This window comes from Ranitomeya variabilis, chromosome 3 (assembly GCF_051348905.1).
Source record: "Ranitomeya variabilis isolate aRanVar5 chromosome 3, aRanVar5.hap1, whole genome shotgun sequence".
Taxonomy (NCBI): domain Eukaryota; kingdom Metazoa; phylum Chordata; class Amphibia; order Anura; family Dendrobatidae; genus Ranitomeya; species Ranitomeya variabilis.
In genome coordinates, this window is record NC_135234.1 from 696,324,925 (window position 1) to 696,347,214 (window position 22,290).

A 22,290-nucleotide genomic window follows, 5' to 3' on the forward strand; every position below is an offset into this window, starting at 1 on the left:
TCCGTAATTTTTACGGATTCGGTGAAGCTGGACATTTTTTTCTATTTTGGAAGGTTGCAAAATGTAGCAGTCATTGTTCATTTTTTTAAGGAGTTTTACAAAACTTATATGTTTAGGGATCTGTTAAGTTTTGAAGTGACTTTGGGGGTCCTATATATTGGAAACCCCCAAAAGTGATACCATTTTAATAACAGCACCCCTCAACATATTCAAAATTGCTTTCAGGTAGTTCATTAACCCTTCAGGTGCTTTTCAGGAATTAATGCAAAGTGGCATGACAGGAATGAAAAAGTTTTGATAAATTTTTATAACTTCTGAACATGCCACTATAAGCTGTCAGACTCTAAGGCCATGTTCACACTTTGCGGCGTCCCTCTGCGGGTTCTCCCGCAGCGGATTTGATAAATCTGCAGGGCAAAACCGCTGCGGTTATCCCTGCAGATTTATCGCGGTTTGTTCCGCGGTTTCCACTGCGGGTTTCCACCTATACTATTGATGCTGCATATGCAGCAATATGCAGCATCAATAGTAATGTTAAAAATAATAAAAATTGGTTATACTCACCCTCTGATGTCCGGATCTCCTCGGCGCTGCACCCGGCGCTCCGGTTCCAAAGATGATGTGCGAGAAGGACCCTTCGTGACGTCACGGTCATGTGACCGCTGCGTCATCACGGTCATGTGACCGCGGCGTCACCGCAGGTCCTGTTCGCACAGCAACTCTGACCGGCCGGCCGCGTGCAGCGCTGAGAGGTGAGTATAACATGATTTTTTATTTTTATTCTTTTTTTTTACCCCAAATATGGTTCCCAGGGCCTGGAGGAGAGTCTCCTCTCCTCCACCCCGGGTACCACCCGCACATTAGCCGCTTACTTCCCGCAACGTGGGCACAGCCCCATGCGGGAAGTAAGCGGTTCAATGCATTCCTATGGGTGCAGAATCGCAGCGATTCTGCACAAAGAAGTGACATGCTGCGGGTTTTAAACCGCAGCGTTTCTGCGCGGTTTTTCCCGCAGCATGTGCACAGCGGTTTGCGGTTTCCATAGTGTTTCCATGTAAATGGAAACGCTATGGAAACTGCTGCGGACCCGCAGCATCAAAATCGCGGCGGTTCCGCGGTAAAAACCGCAAAGTGTGAACATGGCCTAAGGCTGTAATTTGGCAGTGAACTGCTACGGCAAACATCAGGACCACAAAATCATGATCTCAGGGTGCCAATGGGGTTAAATAGGAAGCCCCAAAACTTTGTTAACCATCTAGATGTAGCCACTATTGACCAGCATTTAAGGGGTTAAACGACCATAGTCAGCGCCAACACTGATCTTGGCTGGTGCAGCAAGTGGTCATCTATAGTGGACAGCCGACAGCTACAGTATTGTCCCCTGTCGGGGGATGCTCTTCTCTTATATCGCAGGTCACTTAATTCACATATTGGTGGTCACTAAGGGGTTAAGTGTCCACTTCACATTTAACAATGTCCACTTAGTCCCTCATGTACAGCTCCTCTATACATTGTATGATGTCCCCACTGCTCTCCCAAAACACAGTATAATGAACCCCACAGAAGCTCTCACACTGTAAAATGGCCCCCACAGTAGGACCCACACTGTATAATAGCCCCCATAGTAAGTCCCAAACTGTATAATTGTCCTTTTATTAGACCCCAACTCGTAAAATGGCCCCCACATTAGCTTCCCATCCTGTATAATGGCCTCCACATAAGCTTCCCCCATTATCTCCTACTAGCTATTGAACCCGTTCTACGCCCGGGTGGCGAGCATTTATATTGGTATATGGTCTCCATCCTGGTATGTGCTGCTCCCATCTTGCTCTCCCATCCTGTCATGTGCTGCTCCATCCTGCGCCCCCATCCTGTCAACTGGTGCTCCCATCCTGCGCCCCCATCCTGTCCTGCACCCCCATCCTGTCATGTGCTGCTCCATCCTGCGCCCCCATCCTGTCAACTGGTGCTCCCATCCTGCGCCCCCATCCTGTCATGTGCTGTTCCATCCTGCGCCCCCATCCTGTCATGTGCTGTTCCATCCTGCGCCCCAATCCTGTCATGTGCTGTTCCATCCTGTGTCTCCATCCTGTCATGTGCTCCCATCCTGCGCCCCCATCCTGTGATATGCTGCTCCATCCTACACCCCCATCCTGTCATGTGTGTGCGCCCCCATTCTGTCATGTGCTGCTCCCATCCTGTGCCCCCATTCTGTCATGTGCTGCTCCCATTCTGTCATGTGCTGCTCCCATCCTGCACCCCCATCCTGTCATGTGTGCGCCCCCATTCTGTCATGTGCTGCTGCCATCATGCGCAATCATTCTGTCATGTTCTGCTCCCATCCTGCGCCCCCATTCTGTCATGTGGTGCTCCCATCCTGCGCCCCCATTCTGTCATGTGCTGCTCCCATCCTGTGCCCCCATTCTGTTGTAATGTGCTGCTCCCATTCTGCCTGTTCCTATTTCCATTCTGCCATATGTTGCTCTCATCTTTCTCTCTCCGGCTCTACTGCCTGAGTGCGGGCGGCTGTGCGTGGCTGTGCTGAGTGCGGGCGGCTGTGCGTGGCTGTGCTGAGTGCGGGCGGCTGTGCGTGGCGGTGCTGAGTGCGGGCGGCTGTGCGTGGCGGTGCTGAGTGCGGGCAGCTGTGCGTGGCTGTGCTGAGTGCGGGCGGCTGTGCTGAGTGCGGGCGGCTGTGCGTGGCTGTGCTGAGTGCGGGCGGCTGTGCGTGGCTGTGCTGAGTGCGGGCGGCTGTGCCTGGCGGCGCTGAGTGCGGGCGGCTGTGCGTGGCGGCGCTGAGTGCGGGCGGCTGTGCGTGGCGGCGCTGAGTGCGGGCGGCTGTGCGTGGCGGCTGTGCGTGGCGGCGGTGAGTGTGGGCGGCTGTGCGTGGCGGCGGTGAGTGCGGGCGGCTGTGCGTGGCGGCGGTGAGTGCGGGCGGCTGTGCGTGGTGGCGGTGAGTGCGGGCGGCTGTGCTGGGCGCCGAGTACTGGGGGCCTGAGCAGGCGGGGACACCGGCGCGCTGTGGGGGTCAGGTGCCGGAGTCGCCGCTAGCTCAGGCCCCCGGCACTTGCTATATTTACCTGTCCCCCGTTCCTTTCCACTGCTGCGCGCCTCTCTGTCTTCCGGGGTCCTCTGCCTGTGACTGTTCAGTCAGAGGGCGGCGCGCATTAAGCGCGTCATCGAGCCCTCTGAACTGAACGTCGCAAGCAGAGGAGGAGGTGGAGGACGGAATAGCACGCATCGGTGGAACGGAGGACAGGTAAATATTGCATACTCACCCTCCTGGCTCATCCCTGCTTCTCCGTTGGAGATCGCGGTGTGCGTTCAGTGCTTACGCACACCGCGATCTCCTGGGAGCGTCGCTCTGTGGGGTCCAGACTGCGCCGGCGCTTGCGCAGTCTATAAAGGCTTCGGACAGAGTGACGCTCCCAGCGTTATATTATAGATATTGTATAATGGGCCCCGCATTAGCCCCCAAAATGTATAATGGCCCCCCACACTTTATAAGGCCCCCTATAGTAGGCCATATTATGCCTGAGGACCCCCTCCACACACTTTCAGGGATTTTGATGATACCACAAGTTTTAATTAAAATAAAAAAAACCCATCATATTCTCACCTAATCCAGGATCCTGATGACTTAACTGGTGAGGCCCGGGTGGACCAAAGCGCTGTCATCATGCTGGGACTCCGATGTCCTGTGCCTGTGCCTTGGTTGTTCTGTAAACCACAGGCTTAAGGCAACCTGCGGATCGGAAATTGGTAGTGCAGGGAGATTGTGCCTCCATGCTTTACCTCAAGACCTAACTGTATACAGTTAAGCAGTTAAGGGGAGCATAACTCCTGGGAACCTCTCACGGGGCCTGGGGAGACTGCACCCTCTGCCCCCCCCCCCACGCTAGCTACGCAACTAAGACTAAGATATCCACAATTTCCATATTGTGTCATCAAACCAGTCCTACTGTATATGTAAGGTATGGCTGATGGTGTTAGGGCAAATCTCCAGGATTTGTGAGGGTACTTCTTAAAGGAGCCAGCTGCTCTGTGGTCAGAATACCCAAAAATGTTTCACACATTGCCAATGTGGTGTGTAGTGCCCATTTTCTAGATCCTGCTGCTTTTACGGGTGACATTGGAGTTGTTTTTAATTGATCCTTCATTGTGGTTGGTGCCACTATAAATCTAGGGGAAGCGCCCCACTCACAAGTTGAAGAACTCCAACATGATCAACTCGTCATGACCAAATGACAATAAAACTGATATATTAATTGTTGATACCATAGTGTATGTAAGTATATTTGCCAAAAATCTTCTTATTTATTGCAATGTATCTCTAATGGGCTCATTGTGCTTTCCAAAAGTTGTCCCTTATTACCCCTCAATAGGGAGACGAATCCGTGCTGTAAGTTGTGAATTCCCTGCCAATAATTGCAGTCCAGGGTAACTGTTGATGTTATCTATAAGGGAATGAATGTTCATGGGGTTAATTTTTTTTCCTCATTGCATCTCTCTACATGTACGGTAATATTATTGTCAGAACAGGGATGGAAAACACCCGATCCTAAATATGACTGCTCAGTTGTGTAAGTAGCTGTTGAAATGCATCCCTGCCTTGACCCAAGGGTAAAATGGCCTTCTAGTGACCACTGTCTTTGTGCAGGTCCGTGACTATGTGATGGGACTCTATGAGATGCCACAATAGGTACTTGTGTTCAGACAGGTCTTGAGCACCATGAATTAACTGAAGCGGTAGACCTTACCTCACGCCTTTCTTCCCATTAGTATTTTACTACTCATCATTTCAAGTGCAAAGGAAACTCTTCACCTCTGAAGGTCCATCCAACAATAAGAAAAAACCTAAAATACCTCCCAGCACTTCATAAAATTATTTCTTTCATAAAAGCCCTCCTCCTCCCATCAGATTTCATCCTCTTAATATATTGCAGTCACCCTATTATACAGCACTGTGTACTTACAATTGCTCATTTTGCCTTTCTACCCAGATAATTCTTCTTTTCTCTGCTCTAGAAACAGGAAGTCTCTTGTCCCTGCATTTATCATTCCCCTCTTCACCCTCTGACCAAGCTGCATGACTCCTCCCTCTTGCCATGAATAACTTGTGGAAGCCCCTATAACCTAATATAGCCACCATAATGCAGTTGTCTATTAAAAGGAATCTGTCACCATAGTAGATCCTTCATAAGAAATACCCTAAAACCCAAGCCAGTTGATGTCCACTGCACCAGCCGAGCTCCCGATTCTCCAAATTCTCATTCCTGTGATTTATAGCGTGAGGGGTATTGTTTGTCGTTGGACTGCTGTTAATTAGTTTGAGTCATAATTAAGCAAATCCATCGGAGATTGACTGCGGAAGACAGGGTTTCTTCACATATCGAAGATAATCTTTTCAGACATAAATATGCTTGAGGGATCTTAGATGTGGTAGCTTAGGATGGAACTGGGCGGAAGCAGCAATTCTCACCAAGGATTGGAACAAATTCTCACTAAGGAATTAGAACAAATGGACATTTTTTCAGTGGATTGAAGCTTTGTCTGCAGTTGGCGGCTGTATTCTGCCAAAAAAGGGAACATTTAGCATATATGCCTTATGCTTACACGGACTTATGGCTGCTTAACCCCATCGTGACAGGTGATCTTACTGTCGTAACCCCCTCCCCCTTCCTAACCCCCCATTTTTTCATGTTTTACCATAATACAGAGTTTTCACCAAATACAATAAACTTACTAATAAAACATAATAAACTTTAACCTCTGCAGTGTTATAATTTCTTTGCTAAATCCATTGCCCTCTAATGTGACATTACAGACAAGGACGACTTTACCTATAGGTACAGTAGGAGTCCTGGTTGACAACTCTTATTTACACACTAAGGAACAAATAATAATGCACTAATAAGTAATATTGTATAAAGAAGTGGATGCATTCATCTACAGTGTATGAGTAAATAGTGAAAGTGTTAAAGGGGTTGTCCAGCCGTAGGGTGCAGGTCTGAGGTCTGTGACTGCAGAGTTGTGAAGGTTCACAGCACAGTTAGGATTCTTGTGCCGGCAATTTGCATACTTCCGGCCACATGCCGACTAGCCGTGTCCGCCCTTGCTCAATATACTTGCATTTAGCGAGGCTGCGCTCGTCTAGTCGGCATATGACTGCATATATGCAAATCACATACTTGCAATCACACACCCACTGCTCTCGGTGCCAGCACTGGAGAGACTGTGCACGCATTGTGAGGATTCCCAAGTCTGCAGTCACTCTAAAGGTACCTTCACACTAAACGACTTTGCAGCGATACTGACAGCGATCCGTGACGTTGCAGCATCCTGGATAGCGATCTCGTTGTGTTTGACACGCAGCAGCGATCTGGATCCTGCTGTGATATCGCTGGTCGTTGCTGAAAGTTCAGAACTTTATTTGGTCGTCAGATCGGCGTGTATCGTTGTGTTTGAAAAAAAGCAAACGCAACGATGCCAGCGATGTTTTACAAAGGTAACCAGGGTAAATATCGGGTTACTAAGTGCAGGCCCGCGCTTAGTAACCCGATATTTACCCTGGTTACCATTGTAAAAGTAAAAAAAAAAAAACAGTACATACTCACCCTCTGATGTCTGTCACGTCCCCCGGCGTCCGCACTGCTGCTCAGAGCTTCCTGCACTGAATGTGTCAGTGCCGGCCGGAAAGCAAAGCACAGCGGTGACGTCACCGCTGTGCTTTAGGGCCGGCGCTCACACAGTGCAGGGAAGCGGATGCCGGGGGACGCGAATGTAAGTATGTAGTGTTTGTTTTTTTACATTTACACTGGTAACCAGGGTAAACATCGGGTTACTAAGCGCAGCCCTGCGGTTAGCAACCCGATGTTTACCCTGGTTACCCGGGGACTTCGGCATCGTTGGTCGCTGGAGAGCTGTCTGTGTGACTGCTCTCCAGCGACCACACAGCGACGCTGCAGCGATCGGCATCGTTGTCGATATCGCTGCAGCGTCGCTTAATGTGAAGGTACCTTAAGGCCCAGACAACCCCTTTAAGTACCCACAATGATTTTTTGGCACTGTGTTTTTGCTTGCTAAATAAGAAGTGTCTTACAGCTCCAACAAAGTGGATGGGATTTAAAGAATTCTCATGCCCGCTGTGCTTTTTTTTTTTTTTACAATGCATAAACTTCATTTTTTGAACCCTGCAACATCAATCTCTTAGAATTGCATTAGATGTGTAGAATCGGCAGGTAAAAATCTCATGTGTTCTGATTTGGAAAGGTAACAAAAATTTCTCAGCAGCAAATCATCCAGCGCAGCACATGTCCGCTGTGTCCAAAGCGATGATTACACCCAGTAATAAGCAGAGGGCTGTCAATCATTTGGGGGAGGGCTGGGCTAGCTTAGCCGCTAATGAATACGGAGGACTCCAGACACATTGCATTGGGAAGACGCCTTCCTCATAATGAAAAGAATGTTTCACTTTAAGGTTTTAAGTATTAAAAAAGTAATAGAAGTGAAACATTCCCTGTAATAAATTACATTTGTGAGATTCACAGCTCTGGTTATAAGAAAGAAGTGTAAATGCCTGAACAAGCGTGTCAAAACACCTTAGATCTCTCATTTGTGCTGCATGGTAACAAGCTCTTGGATAAACGCACCCAAATCCGGAAAGTCACGTGGATTTCACGTACTCTGCACTACCTCTCAATAGTGAACCTAATGGCCAATTCTCGCAGATCATGATTACCCTAATTTTCCTTCCTACTATATAAATGAGCTTTATCACGTGGATAGCTCTGCTACCATAACTTTGATTGACATTTCATCCTGGTCTCTCCTGGTTCTAGATATTGTTTGCTTGTGGCCTGTGGTGATCCAAGTTCTGGCTTACACACGTGTCCATGTGCTGCTGCATCAATGGCTGGGATCCTTGCGCCCATTCAGACCTGGTGTTTAGAGGATCCACCTCACCAGGTGAGCCTAACATCATTAATTGAGATGAATGTATAGGGATATAGAGGAAAAACATCACTCATTACTTCAGGAAACTGCTCAGTGGTCTCAAATCCAGTCATTATACTCAGTGGGAAAACGTTTTGGGACCTGCAGAGAAAAAACGGTGGCTTCTATAACAATTTAGTAATAGGTTTGTGTGAAGATCTGAGGTTGTGAGTTGTAATAATCACCTAGGCAGGTTAACAATGCAACTATTTTTTATTCCTTACTTCCATGGTCTTACAGCAAATCTGGGTAGATGGTCACAATGCAAAATCCCAACCGGGGGCCGATAGTTCCACTGCCCCCATAGCATGTGACATATACTGTCTCCCAACTTTGGGTTGGCCAACAGCTTTTGTATCTCCCGCCGATATAGTCTGCAGTCACAGCCCATGCTCCTCCAGACACCATGACCGCAGCACGTGTATCCAGCTCCAGCCAGAGCCGTGAACTCCACTCTACGTCCATGGATCCAATAATCTTTTGTCCGTGGCCAGCTCCTCACACTTGTATGAAGTTTTATATTCTTGTTTCATATCGCATAGTTAACGATTAGGGCGAAATGAGAGGGACAGGTTCCCTTTAAAGGAACCAGTTACTGGGCATAGTAGAGAAACACTATTCATATGGTTGGTAAGAAACACAATCATCTAGATATACTTCATAACAATAGAGCAAGAAATTGACAATTCTGTTAATTCCTGCACATATAAGCTTTCAGAAATCTCATTCACCTTGCTGGGACAGTAAAAAACATGGGAAAAAATGTGATGTGGGACCATAAGGTGTCAAGACTTATTTTTTATGGCATATTGCTAGACTATAATATGTGATTGGAGGGTGTGACTGTTGACAACCTACAAAAAATAATAATAAAAAAAAAAACAACATAAAATGACAAAACAAACATTTCTTAAAAGCGTTGTCTTTTGGAGACATTTTGTTTTCTTACTTAAATATTTGTAATTGGAGCTAATAATCATTTTTGCAATTTGGTTTCATTAAAACATTTGCTCTGTTCGCCTTGTGTAGCCACTATATTACACTGTCTATTGCTTATGGAAAATGGTGACCACGGCACTCAGGGTTTCTTGGGAGGTGCACAAGTTAGGAATCCAACCCGTAAAGTATAACTGAAAATTACTTGGCACTCAGGAGAAATTCGTTGCAAAATTCGGAAATAAATTTTATTCGGTGCATCCAGCTCAACATATAAACGTTTTCGGTCTATACAAATGAGACCTTCATCAGATACAGTTGTGAATGCTGGAGACCATAGGTGGTGTGTGCAAGTCACACACTTGGTAGGATGCTAGCCAGGAAACGGGAGCGCAAGGCGCCTGGGAGCATGCGGAGAAGTATGAAGCGCTCTGGAAAAGCGAGGTACTCGCAGGGGGGGGGGAGGCGCTGAGGATCGCCGATGCCACGGACGCTGTGGACGCTGCGCTGTGAAGCAGGGAGGCATTTTAATGAATCCCAATTGCAAAATGGATTTTTAGCCACAGATACATGCATTTAAAAAAAGTTCCCTTTAACTAATAAATCTACTGTTGTTCTAGTGTCCCAACTTCTGTGCTCCCTGTTGGTCTCCATTAACTTCATTGCAGATGTCACCACATATGACAACTGCAGGCAAATAACCATCTTCAGCAGTGATGCCAAGGCAGACTTGGCTGTGTGTCACTTGTGACTGCTACGGAGAGGGAAACCGAGACCAACAAGGAGCACTTGTACTGCCGGTTTCTCCTTTTAGCCAAATAGAGTGCAAATCTGGAAATTTAAAGAGAATTGTCGCGACACAGCTGTCAGGTGACCCGGGCCTCCTTCTCTGTTCCTAACACTAGGAGGCACCCTAGCTCGCCCTGCTCCCTGTGATGCTTCAGATGGCGAAGATGCCAGTGCCTCCGCCCTTGCCTTATCTCCTAAGTTAGCCAGCCATCTGTTCTCTTCCCCCACCCAGAGAAGAGGAGACACTACTGTGCACCGTGGTACACCAACCTGACAAACGAGGCAACACAAACAAGAGTTAACAGAAAACTCCAGGCATAGAAAAATATTCACATGTAACAAGAGGAATGCAGCGGGGTGTGAAGGTAGGGGAATAAACCAAAACAGAGAAGGATAAGGAATTACCACGCATACAAGCCAAGCAACAGTCACTAATAACTCCTTCAACTCTCCTTTTCATACGAACTCCTCTCCCTCCATTAGCCATGCAGCAAATGCTAGCTCTGACAAGGATTAGTATCAGAGCCCAGATTATAAAGAGAAAAGGAGTGGCTAACCGAGCACACAGGGATTTCCAACATGGCCGATTATTCCTGACAGAACAAGGGGTTAAACACATTTAAAATGAAGAAGTGCTTCTTCTCAGCGCCGGAGTAGGAGCAATCAGACGCTGCGGTGGCTAGTAAATGACCGGCAGCTATAACCTGAAACTGGTATGTACCGATCATACTGGTGTGCCTCTTTAACTCCCTTGCTGCTCCAGTACAGATGATGTGGTGGCCCTTCTGCTGGTCTTTGTCTACATCTTGCATGTAATGACATACTATACTGCATTGTGACCGCTGCAGTAAATCACTGGCATCAGCGTTTACTGGTATCACTTGCTGTTATTTTATTTTTGGACATCTTTATTATCTTTGTATAACTCGTGTGTGTGTTGGATGTAAAAACATTCCCCCTTTTTGGGGGCTATAATAATAATTTTTATTATTATTTTAAACTTCTAATGCGTCATGCACTCATGTCAATTAACTTTATTTCTACTACTGCTGGGGAGCGCCTTTAAGGCAAGGGATAAATGTATGAATATTGTCAAATTAATTAGTATCTCTGTTTGTAAACTTCACCTTGATATATAATAAGTGACATAAGATGAGAACATCAAGGAAATCAAAGAAACTATTCACATAAAAGTGTCTGAATTTACATAATTTTATATCCTCCGGAGAATGTGACATGACGGATCTCTGGTGCCCCCTAGTGCGTCCCACAAATAATATGAAACAGAAAATGGAACAAAACCTCATATACATGATAAAATGGCACCATATGGAAATATACTCCCCTGTCCTTCACTGCTGTGGATCCCAGGCACATCATCAATGACCTGGCAATACAGAATACAGAAGCAGTGCACAGTACGAGTCCTGTTTTCCTTTTCAGATAATTTCTGTTCCCAGTTTCTATATACGGTAGTTCCTTTTTAGAGTACTTCTTTTAGTTAACGACCTAATGTACTTGGACCATGTCCTTAGTCTAAATTAGGGTTAAACAGTTTGTAGACACAATATAAAACTTTACTAGAAGAAGTTAAAGTTTTGGCTGCAACAAATTACCCATACCCCACCATTCTCTGTTCTTCCTGCTTGGTTTGGATGGACATACGAGTGCTGCAGCCAGTCACCGTTCGCAGCGTCATTGGACTAATGTGTAGTACAGTCAGTGGTTGGTTGAACTGGTCACATGTCCCTCTGGACAGATCATCAACGGAGGTTCTGGTTTTTATTGTAATATTTCAATTTGAGAAAAAAAAAATATTGATATTTGCTGCTAATTGCAAAATCTTTTGCTCCTAATGCAAATTTTTCCAAAGATTAATAGTACAAGTGAAGATAAGACACTTAATAAGTAATAAATCTGTCAATCACCGTTCCTGGCTCAAGAGTCTGACTTTGCTCCCTTTTTCTATGGCCGTGTCCCTTAGCAGTAGTTCTCTATGGATTTCTCAGAAAGCCCAGCGAACTCCTCTGACATCATCACCCGAGGTCTTTTTGGGCTGACTCGGGCAGAACTCAGGTGATTTAGTATAAAGGAGTGTTATCCAAAGTTGCCTCAAGTTTGTCTGAAGAATTCTTCTACTTCACTTGGCTCAAGTCTAGCCAGGCGTCTATCATCTCCTATAATACTCTTGACTTCTATTCTACAACCAGCTTATTAGGAGTTGTCCACACCACTCCTTCGATCCTGTTTACACCTGGCTGTCACAGGAGAATCTCTGGAGCTTTCAATGAAGTCACACAGACATCTGAGTCCAAAGACAGATAGTGGTCTATTCTTGCCAGTAAGTAGGCAACAAAGCGCACACTACAAGGTCGTCAAGCGGTTATCAAGTGTTGTCTAACTTATTGTACATCACCAGACTTTTTATACTCTTAGAATACAATAGAGTCACTCAGATATACTTGCTTATTTTTTATTGGTTAAAATCCATTTGCGTAATTAACTTCTCAGAATGTTAGTTATTATCCAAAAGATACTTGAAGCGACAACGCTGTCTTGAACCGTCTCCCCCGAATACGCCTGCTTGTCTAACCCACCGGTTATAACACAAATCCTGTACAAATCCAAGGTCACCGTCACATTCTATCACTAGCCCAGAAACTGGTGTTTGACAAGTACAAATCTACAAACATCCTTTTGTCCCTGCCATGAGAACATCTCTTGGAAATACGTTTTGCTATAACTTTTACCACTTGATTTTCCTAACACTGGCCTCTACAATCATGGCAATACATCTCTTCATGCAAGTCTCCAGTTTGACCACATATCATTGCTTTCCTGAGATGAACCATTTCCTTGCTACAAGTCCCAGTTTGCATACATAGGGCAGCACGGTGGCTCAGTGGTTAGCAGTGCAGCGCTGGGATCCTGGGTTAAAAGCCCACTAAGGAAAACATCTGCAAAGAGTTTTATCTTCTCCCCGTGTTTGTGTGGGCTTCCTCCGGGTTCTCCGGTTACCTTCCACACTCCAAAGATATATTGCTAGGGAGTTAAATGGTCAGCCCCAATGGGAAAGTGCCGATAATGTCTGTAAAGTGCAGTTGAATTAATGTTGCTATATAACTAAGTAAAACATAAAAATATATAGCTGATATTAACCATTACCTGGCTGGAAGATACCAGTCTGCATTTACTTCTCTTACTACTGTGTTTAACCACCACTCTCCTAGAAGATACCAGACTACATTATTGTGATTAACTGCTTCTGCGCTGGAAGATTCTAGTTTTCTATACAGTTAGGGTAAGTTCAGAGGGCGTTTTTGCTGCTTTTTTTTCTGCAGCAAAACCTGATCATCTTGGCAGGAAAGAAGCTGCGTCAAAACCGCAAGTTTAGGTGCGTTTTTTGTTGCGTATTTGGTGTGGTTTTTTTTTTCTCTTTGTCGATGCTAATGTCCTTGAATTTAAAGCAGCAAAAAAGCAGCAAATAATGCTGCTGCATTTTTGCAGCGTTTTTTTCAACACCCATTCAAGTCAATGGGTGAAAACGCTGAAAAAATGCAGCAAAAACGCTGAAAGAAGTGACATGCTCTATGTCGAAAAAACGCAGCAAAGCACAAAATATTAATCACACAAAAACCCAATGTGTGTGCATGAGATTTCTGAAATCTCATAGGCTTTGCTTGTACTGTAAAAAGCAGCTGAAAATGAGCATAAAAAAGCAGCAAAAACGCTCTGTGTGAACTTACCCTAAATGACAGTTTCACTTTAAAGATGCCCCAAGGTTTACAATAAAATTATTTTTAGTATGACTGTGCAGGCGCTTGTCCCCCCCAAAAATCTGATATACCATTCATGAGAAATTCAGGGTACAAGCCACATTCAAATCAGCTGGGGCGCCAGTGCACTTGGAGATTATATATATATATACACTCACCGGCCACTTTATTAGGTACACCATGCTAGTAACGGGTTGGACCCCTTTTGCCTTCAGAACTGCCTCAATTCTTCGTGGCATAGATTCAACAAGGTGCTGGAAGCATTCCTCAGAGATTTTGGTCCATATTGACATGATGGCATCACACAGTTGCCGCAGATTTGTCGGCTGCACATCCCAAAGATGCTCCATACAAGGCAGGATGGATCCATGCTTTCATGTTGTTTACGCCAAATTCTGACCCTACCATCCGAATGTCGCAGCAGAAATCGAGACTCATCAGACCAAGCAACGTTTTTCCAATCTTCTACTGTCCAATTTCGATGAGCTTGTGCAAATTGTAGCCTCAGTTTCCTGTTCTTAGCTGAAAGGAGTGGTACCCGGTGTGGTCTTCTGCTGCTGTAGCCTATCTGCCTCAAAGTTCGACGCACTGTGCGTTCAGAGATGCTCTTAGGCCTACCTTGGTTGTAACGGGTGGCGATTTGAGTCACTGTTGCCTTTCTATCAGCTCGAACCAGTCTGCCCATTCTCCTCTGACCTCTGGCATCAACAAGGCATTTCCGCCCACAGAACTGCCGCTCACTGGATTTTTTTTCTTTTTCGGACCATTCTCTGTAAACCCTAGAGTTGGTTGTGCGTGAAAATCCCAGTAGATCAGCAGTTTCTGAAATACTCAGACCAGCCCTTCTGGCACCAACAACCATGCCACGTTCAAAGGCACTCAAATCACCTTTCTTCCCCATACTGATGCTCGGTTTGAACTGCAGGAGATTGTCTTGACCATGTCTACATGCCTAAATGCACTGAGTTGCCGCCATGTGATTGGCTGATTAGAAATTAAGTGTTAACAAGAAGTTGGACAGGTGTACCTAATAAAGTGGCCGGTGAGTGTATATATATATATATATATATATATATATATATATATATATATATATATATATATATATATATATATATATATATATATATATATATATATATATATATATATATATATATATATATATCTTTTGCTCTGGGAGAAGAAACCATACCACTACTTCCACATGTAAAAACAATCCCTTTACCTATGCATTATGCACTTATTGGTTCTAACGTGCGCGTCTGATATATAAATCCGATACTACTAATGTTGCTGCAGGTGAAATATGTTTTTTGTATCTAATACAGATCAATATAACACGATATAATACAGATACTAATACAGATATATGTTACAGGGGTTGTCTCCACAAAAGGTCCCAAATGGTTCTAGATCGCCAACCCCTTAATTTCCTTCAATTTTGTTTACCGTAAGCTAAGACATAGTTATACTTATACAAACTTGTGTGAAACTTTTAATTGCCTTGTTATAATCAGAACTGTCACACGTTACATTAGAACTGATTTTAATTATCACCTTAGAAGGCTTTTGCACTTAGCCTTTCAGTGCCTACAGCGCTACTTATATCCTCTTTAACAGAAACATGATGAAGCTGTAACCTCTATAAGTAAGAATTCACATTTAAATGGAATCTGTCAGCATAAATTTATACCACAAACTATTCATATGCTCATATAGGTATTTCAAAGACAAGTCCAGCAAAACTTGACATGGCCAGTCCATTCCTCCGTTACTAAGCAGGAGGCAGCAGAGCTGTGCGGGTAATAGAGCTGGAGTGACAGAGGCTTCAGATCTACAATATTCTTTAAGTTTAATTTGCATATCAATTTGAACGCTGATTTCTCAGTAACAGAGGATCAGACTGGCCATGTAAAGCTATTGCTGGACTTTGAATCAACTACATGTACATATTAATCATTTGGAGAAATCCTGTTGAAAAGATTCCCTTTAAAGCAGATCCAGTGATCAAAATTAAGAGAAGTATACAGTGTGTGTGTGGCTGTGAAAGGGTGGTCTAATTTAGATGACTAAGAGAATTCTGATTGCTGGGGGGGTCTTACAATAAGGGAAGGTGACTGTGAGGTCTCCTATTGTATGTTATGGACATGTAATTGATAAATGTCTGGCCAACAATCCTCTATACATGCAAGTGCTGCCGCTTTCTGCGGAGGAGATCCCTTTGTCATTGTGATCAGTGAAAATCAAAGAGGCCGCATCCCCATCGGTGCCATTCCCAACCGTATGTCTGGACCCTTCCCTTCAGAATGAAACAAACACACATTTTCACTTTTTTTTTTTTTAAACATTCATTTTATTGGATATTTTCCAAGGAGAATAAGAATTCACTAAAAGAAGAAGAGAAATATCCACATAATTATATCCAATGAGATGAGCAGCACAGGACAATCTATGACCCAACAGGATCTAAATATTTCTACATTATTAAGTGAAGATGTTAAACTAAATACAAAAGATTTTATAAAGGAAACCAGTCAGGAGTTTAGGGTCACACAACCATAGTAGGGTAATAATAGACAAACTGCGCCATGTCTCCCTGGCCAAAAATGGATAATCAATGTCTGAAAATCAATTTTCAATCTTTAAAGAAATGAAGCTGCGAGTGCACTGAAGGCGGGGCTATCAGAATTGTCCCTGCTTAGCTCCACCCCCATGGGTTTGATTGATGTCTATTTAGCGCTGCAGATAGCAGCCAGGAAGGTATGGTTGAGCTTGTTCGCTACTTCCCTACACGTTGCAGTCTTAACTTTTTTTAATCCAAAGCCCCCCATTCAGATTAAATTAATGCCGTCCGTTCCCGCCAATATCAATGTGTCCAGCCGACGCGCTAATGTGCATCGGGGTGCCGGCCGACTGATGATCGAGGGAGATGTCAATCAGGCATGTCCAATTTGGGACAGCTCTCAGCTTTGCTCTCCTGGAGATGAGCCGCTGACAGATGTCTGCTGATGGCTTTCTTACAGCGAATACAGGAGCGTGCGAGCGAGAGCCCCCGTGTATGGGAGAGATGGCCTAGATAACAGTCAGCCAAGGGATCGGCAGAAGCTTCGTTCTAGAGTGTATGGGGGCAAAAAGGCTCCTGACTGGTTCCCTTTATGGTCTTATTCTTATTACTACACGCATTTCTTACTTTCACAATATTCTGCATGCTCCGCTGCCGTCCCTTATATAGAACTAATTCGCCCTTAACGGGGAGCACGTTCCCACGTTTAGTATACAGTGGAGGAAATAAGTATTTGATCCCTTGCTGATTTTGTAAGTTTGCCCACTGACAAAGACATGAACAGTCTATAATTATAAGGGTAGGTTAATTTTAACATTGAGAGATAGAATATCAAAAATAAAGACCAAAAATTATATAAATGTATTTGCATTTTGCAGTGAGAAATAAGTATTTTATCCCCTACCAACCATTAAGAATTCTTGCTCCTACAGACCAGTGAGACGCTCCTAATCAACCTGTTACCTGCATTAAAGACAGCGGTCTTACATAGTCACCCTTATAAAAGACTTCTGTCCACAGGCTCAATTAATCAGTCAGACTCTAACCTCTACAACATGGGCAAGACCAAAAAGCTTTATAAGGATTTAAGGGACAAGATCATAGACCTGCACAAAGCTGGAATGGGCGACAAAACCATAAGTAAGACAATGGGTGAGAAGGAGATAACTGTTGGTGCAATAGTAAGAAAATGGAAGAAATACAAAATGACTGTCAATCGACATCAATCTGGGGCACCATGCAATATGTCATCTCCTGGGGTATCCTTGATCATGAGGAAGGTGAGAGATCAGCCTAAAACTACACGGGGGGGACTTGTTAATGATCTCAAGGTAGAAGGGACCACAGTCACCAAGAAAACCATTGGTAACACATTACGTCGTAAAGGTTTAAAATCCTGTAGTGCCTGCAAGGTCCCCCTGCTCAAGAAGGCACATGTGCAGGCCGTCTGGAGTTTGCCAATGAGCACCTGGATGATTCTGTGTGCGATTGGGAGAAGGTGCTGTGGTCAGATGACAAAAATTGAGGTCTTTGGCATTAACTCAACTTGCCATGTTTGGAGGAAGAGAAATGCTGCGTATGACCCAAAGAACACTCTCCCCACTGTCAAGCATGGAGGTGGAAACATTATGTTTTGGGGGTGTTTCCCTGCTAGGGGCACATGAGTACTTCACTGCATCAATGGGAGAATTGATGGAGCCATGTACCATAAAATCCTGAGTGACAACCTCCTTCCCTCCGCCAGGACATTAAAAATGGGTCGTAGTTTTGTCTTCCAGCAAGACAATGACCCAAAACATACAGCCAAGGCAACAAAGGAGTGGCTCAAAAAGAAGCACATTAAGGTCATGGAGTGGCCTAGCCAGTCTCCAGACCTTAATCCCATAGAAAACTTATGGAGGGAGTTGAAGCTCCGAGTTGCCAAGTGACAGCCTCAAAATCATAATGATTTAGAGATGATCTGCAAAGAGGAGTGGACCAAAATTCCTCCTGACATGTGCGCAAACCTCATCATCAACTACAAAAAAGTCTGACCTCTGTGCTTGCCAACAAGGGTTTTGCCACAAAGTATTAAGTCTTGTTTGCCAGAGGGATCAAATACTTATTTCTCACTGCAAAATGCAAATAAATTTATACAATATGATTTTCTGGATTTTATTTTTGATATTCTATCTCTCAATGTTAAAATTAACCTACCCTTAAAATTATAGACTGTTCATGTTGTCAGTGGGCAAACTTACCAAATCAGCAAGGGATCAAATACTTATTTCCACCACTGTATACATCAGTATTTGGTCAGTATTTCACATCAGTATCTGTAAGCCAAAACCATGAGTGGGTGATAAATACAGAAGTGGTGACGTGATTCTATTATACTTTTCTTCTGGTTGTCCCACTCATGGTTTTGGGATACAAATACTGATGTGAAATACTGACCAAATACTGAATGTGTGAACGTGGCCTAAAAAGTGGAGGAAAGGGGCATGAGATGTGTTATACAGCACAAACCATAGAACTATATGGACTGCAGTGTAATTCTATATTCGCTGTATTTTTAAGTGCAAAGTGGAACTAAAGAGATGGAGATACACCAAGATCAATATAACAGTCCGTACATTAAAATAAACTCCAGCATAATATTTGCTCACCATTTTATACCTAAGGAGAAGGATACAATAGATATCTTCTCAGTAAAGGCCCCCATGACACAGTAAAGTTGACCGATCCTGTCAATTTTGTCATGACTGCACAAACATATGATGTGTATGGGGGTGAATTTCCAGGCAGATAGACCACCGCTTAGATTAGTTTGACAGAGGCTTAAATGGGTTTTCTCACCTCCTTACGTTGTAAATTTGCAAAGTGTTTCTAAAAACAAGCAAATTTAAAAATCCATCTGTTCTTGAGAATGGAGAGGATTTTTAATAAGAGGTAAATTATAATTCTATAGTTTAAATGTTCGTTGCCCAGGTTACTAGCCACCTCAGCAGTCTATCAGTGGTGGCCTGTCTCCTAGGAAAGGAGAACAGTGCTTACAAGCTCCTTGCTGTAGAGGTGGTAATCACTGCTCTTAAGTTGTCTGGATCAGTAAAGTTTCAGTTCCTCTGCAGCATTGTACCGCGTACAAAACGGATCAGAAGTGCAACCATGCCACTGGTCCAAAGTGCCGATCATCAGGAGCACACTGTCCTCCCTTCATCTCAGCAAGCAGGAAGTCAGCAGGCAGTGGAGCGGTGCGCTGCTGAAGACTGAACATGAGACAAACCTTTCACTCTGCTCTCCCCATAAAGGACAAGTGAGCTGAGCTGGACATTCGTGTGTATGATGGAGTGAGGAGGGATACCGGTTGACCATTGACTAAACGTTCGCCCAGTGTGCACGCATCTTGACTCTCAGATCATGCAATGATTCTTGAGTAGACCATTTTCTGCTGGAAATGACACCATTAAATGCCAGATGCATGAAATAGAAAAAAAAAATCCTTTGAGCTTCAGAACCCAGGACGTCCCTCAATATGAGGGGAAATGGAAACTTTACATACACAACATATAAATTTACTTACGTTAACTCATATTCATGAAAACCAAAATACCAACATTTAGGTGAACAGAATAAGGAACAGTAAATGGCACCAAACCTTACAGGTAAGAACCACCGGAGAGTCACAATTATGCTGCTTTTTACAGGGGCACGTATTTTTGAACTTGCTCAGCGCCAAGTTCTGCGACATATATGGCACCGGTTTTGACGTTGACGTCTACAAGATGAGGCCGGACCCCATCAGCCATCTGGATGGTGCTGACAACGTTGCAGTCTCCAATGGCCCCGATTGGAGGTGCAGCCAAGAGCAGCAGTCTGCTTATATTCAGCTGGACCACCACCACATACTTCTTGTCGGATGTAAACCTACAGGACGGAAATAAGGACACATCTTACAATGCCGCTTATAGCAGGGTCCGAACAGAGGCCCATAGAACATGTCCCCGGACAATAAAATGGGGTCCGAGCTGCCATTTATTTCTTTCACTTCTCCTTTTGTTTCTCTGAACTTCTTCAGTTTTGAGCTCTATGAAACTAAAAGGGCACCCAAAGCATAATGTAACCCGAACTGCTATGTAAAGACCATTTTTTAACTTATTGATGACCTGTCTGTGCCATTTGGATCAATGTCCGCCAATACCATAAGATTGGGGGGGGGCCCCTTAAAAAAAAAAGCCACAAACTATTAATCAGGCCCCACTATACACTTCTGTATAGTTCTGCAATTAAGGGGCGTTTTGATGTTGCTCAAAAGCAGGAACCTGTTAATATCAGTAAAATTATATTTACTTACTCCTTAAATCTCTCATGGGTCCAGTGTTCCTTAATCGGTCCTTCTGCACTCATGACTTACATCATTCATGTGACTGCTGCAGACAATCATTGTCCTCAGCGGTCATGAGCCGTACAAGCAGGCACCAAATCGACAGCGATAGGAATATTCTGTTCTTGCTGCAGGACTGGCGGGGACCCCCCATGTGATAGTGCAAGATATTTACCGAATAAGAAGTGGTCTTTTTTACGTTTCCATCATTTAAGATTTTAAAAGATGTCTAAAACCTTTAATCTTAAACACCCCATCTGTAAATTTATGGCGCTTGGTCCTAGGCTTTTGTTATAAATTTATGGCATTCTTCCTGCAATCTAGCAGAATAAAGTCCAGTGTCCGACTGTGGATGGTAACAATTGCTTTCATTGTTCTGATGAGCCATAATGTAAGAAATTGGGTGTTCATGTAATGCTGCATGGCCCGGTAACCAGCCAGAATGTGTAAAAGCACAGACACAGAGGGCTATAAATGCATAAACCGTGTGAGAACAAGATAAGGGGAACCAGGTTATGAAGAAAATTTTGAATGGGCAACACAGGGATAGTTAAATGTGTTGAAGCGGTAGGCCAGTCTGAAGAAATGCAATTTTAGGGCATGCTTAAAACTGTGTGGATTGAGGATTAATCTAATTATCCTGGGTAGTGCATTCCAAAGAATTGGAGCAGCACGTGAGAAGTCTTGGAGACGGGAGTTGGAGGTTCTGATTATTGAGGATGTTAACCTCAGGTCATTAGCAGAACGGAGTTCATGGGTAGGGTGGTAGACTGAGACCAGAGAGGAGATCTATGGTGGTGCTGAACCATGGAGTGCTTTGTGGGTGAGGGTAATAAGTTTATATTGAATTCTGGAATGGATGGGTAACTAGTGTAATCACTGGCACAAGGTAGAGGCATCAGTGTAACGGTTGGTGAGGAATGTGATCCTGGCTGCAGCATTCAAGACAGATTGGAGGGGGGAGAGTTTGGTAAGAGGGAGACCGATCAGTGGAGAGTTACAATAGTCCAGACGAGTCCAGGCAAGAGTATTTGCAGAGTTGAAAGTTGCAGAGTTGAAAGTAAGAAATGGTTGAATTCTAGAAATGTTTTTGAGGTGCAGATGACAAGAGCGAGCCAGTGATCGGATGTGGGGGGTGAATGAAAGCTCAGAATCAAGTAGTTCCCAGCACACGTGAGCCTTCAGTCAGTGCCCAGCACACGCCAGCTTTCAGTCGGTTCCCAGCACACACCAGTTTTCAGTCAGCTGTATTAGATCCAGCTGCCTGACCTGCGCGGAGGGATCCTACTGCATAGTACAGGTGGCCATTTCAAAGAGAGGGAACTGCACATGCTTGGCCAGTAGAAGATGGGTAGCTGGACAGACAGAGTGGCCAGTAGTACCAACACTAATAGGCGCCATGTTGAACATCCCAAGGACATATCTTTTAGATAGGACATCATTTTTAATACATTACAAAAAAAATATTTACTTACAAAATGTCTGCATCAATAACAGTACTTTGTATCGTGGCACAACCCCTTTAAATAGATGCCAATATTGGCCTTTGTGCAATGAACTGTGTGTATAGTTTATGTATATACCTGACTGAGTAAGGACCATCTTCTGAGAAACAGGAGTCCCAAGATCCAATCCATTCTCCACCAACAGTATCAAACACCTGTATCCTTTTATTTCCACGATCCGCCACCCAGATCTACAAGGAAATGGAGAAATGAAGGGCCGCAGAAAAAGCTGGACAACGCAGATACATTTTTTTTTTTAATACTTATCCTGTTACTAAACATAGAGAAAGTATCAGACCAAAACTAAAAGCAAGAGGCAGAGAATGCTAAAAATGGGTCAGAACCAGAGCATAAAGCAGTAGA

At 44.2% G+C, this 22,290-nt stretch overlaps 1 protein-coding gene across 2 annotated transcripts in view; it reads right to left on the bottom strand.

Annotated features, from left to right (window-relative positions):
• Positions 1–15,816: 15,816 nt before the first annotated feature.
• The window catches only part of NHLRC3 (NHL repeat containing 3), a 54,176-nt gene continuing 47,702 nt past the window's right edge, over positions 15,817–22,290 (bottom strand). For both annotated transcript variants that reach the window (XM_077298177.1, XM_077298178.1), the window contains exons 7-8: positions 22,006–22,118; positions 15,817–19,965 (exon numbers count right to left, since the gene is read on the bottom strand). In XM_077298177.1, the coding sequence (XP_077154292.1) occupies positions 19,740–19,965; positions 22,006–22,118 (339 nt within the window). In that variant the 3' untranslated portion in view covers positions 15,817–19,739. The remainder of the gene's footprint in view (positions 19,966–22,005; positions 22,119–22,290) is intronic.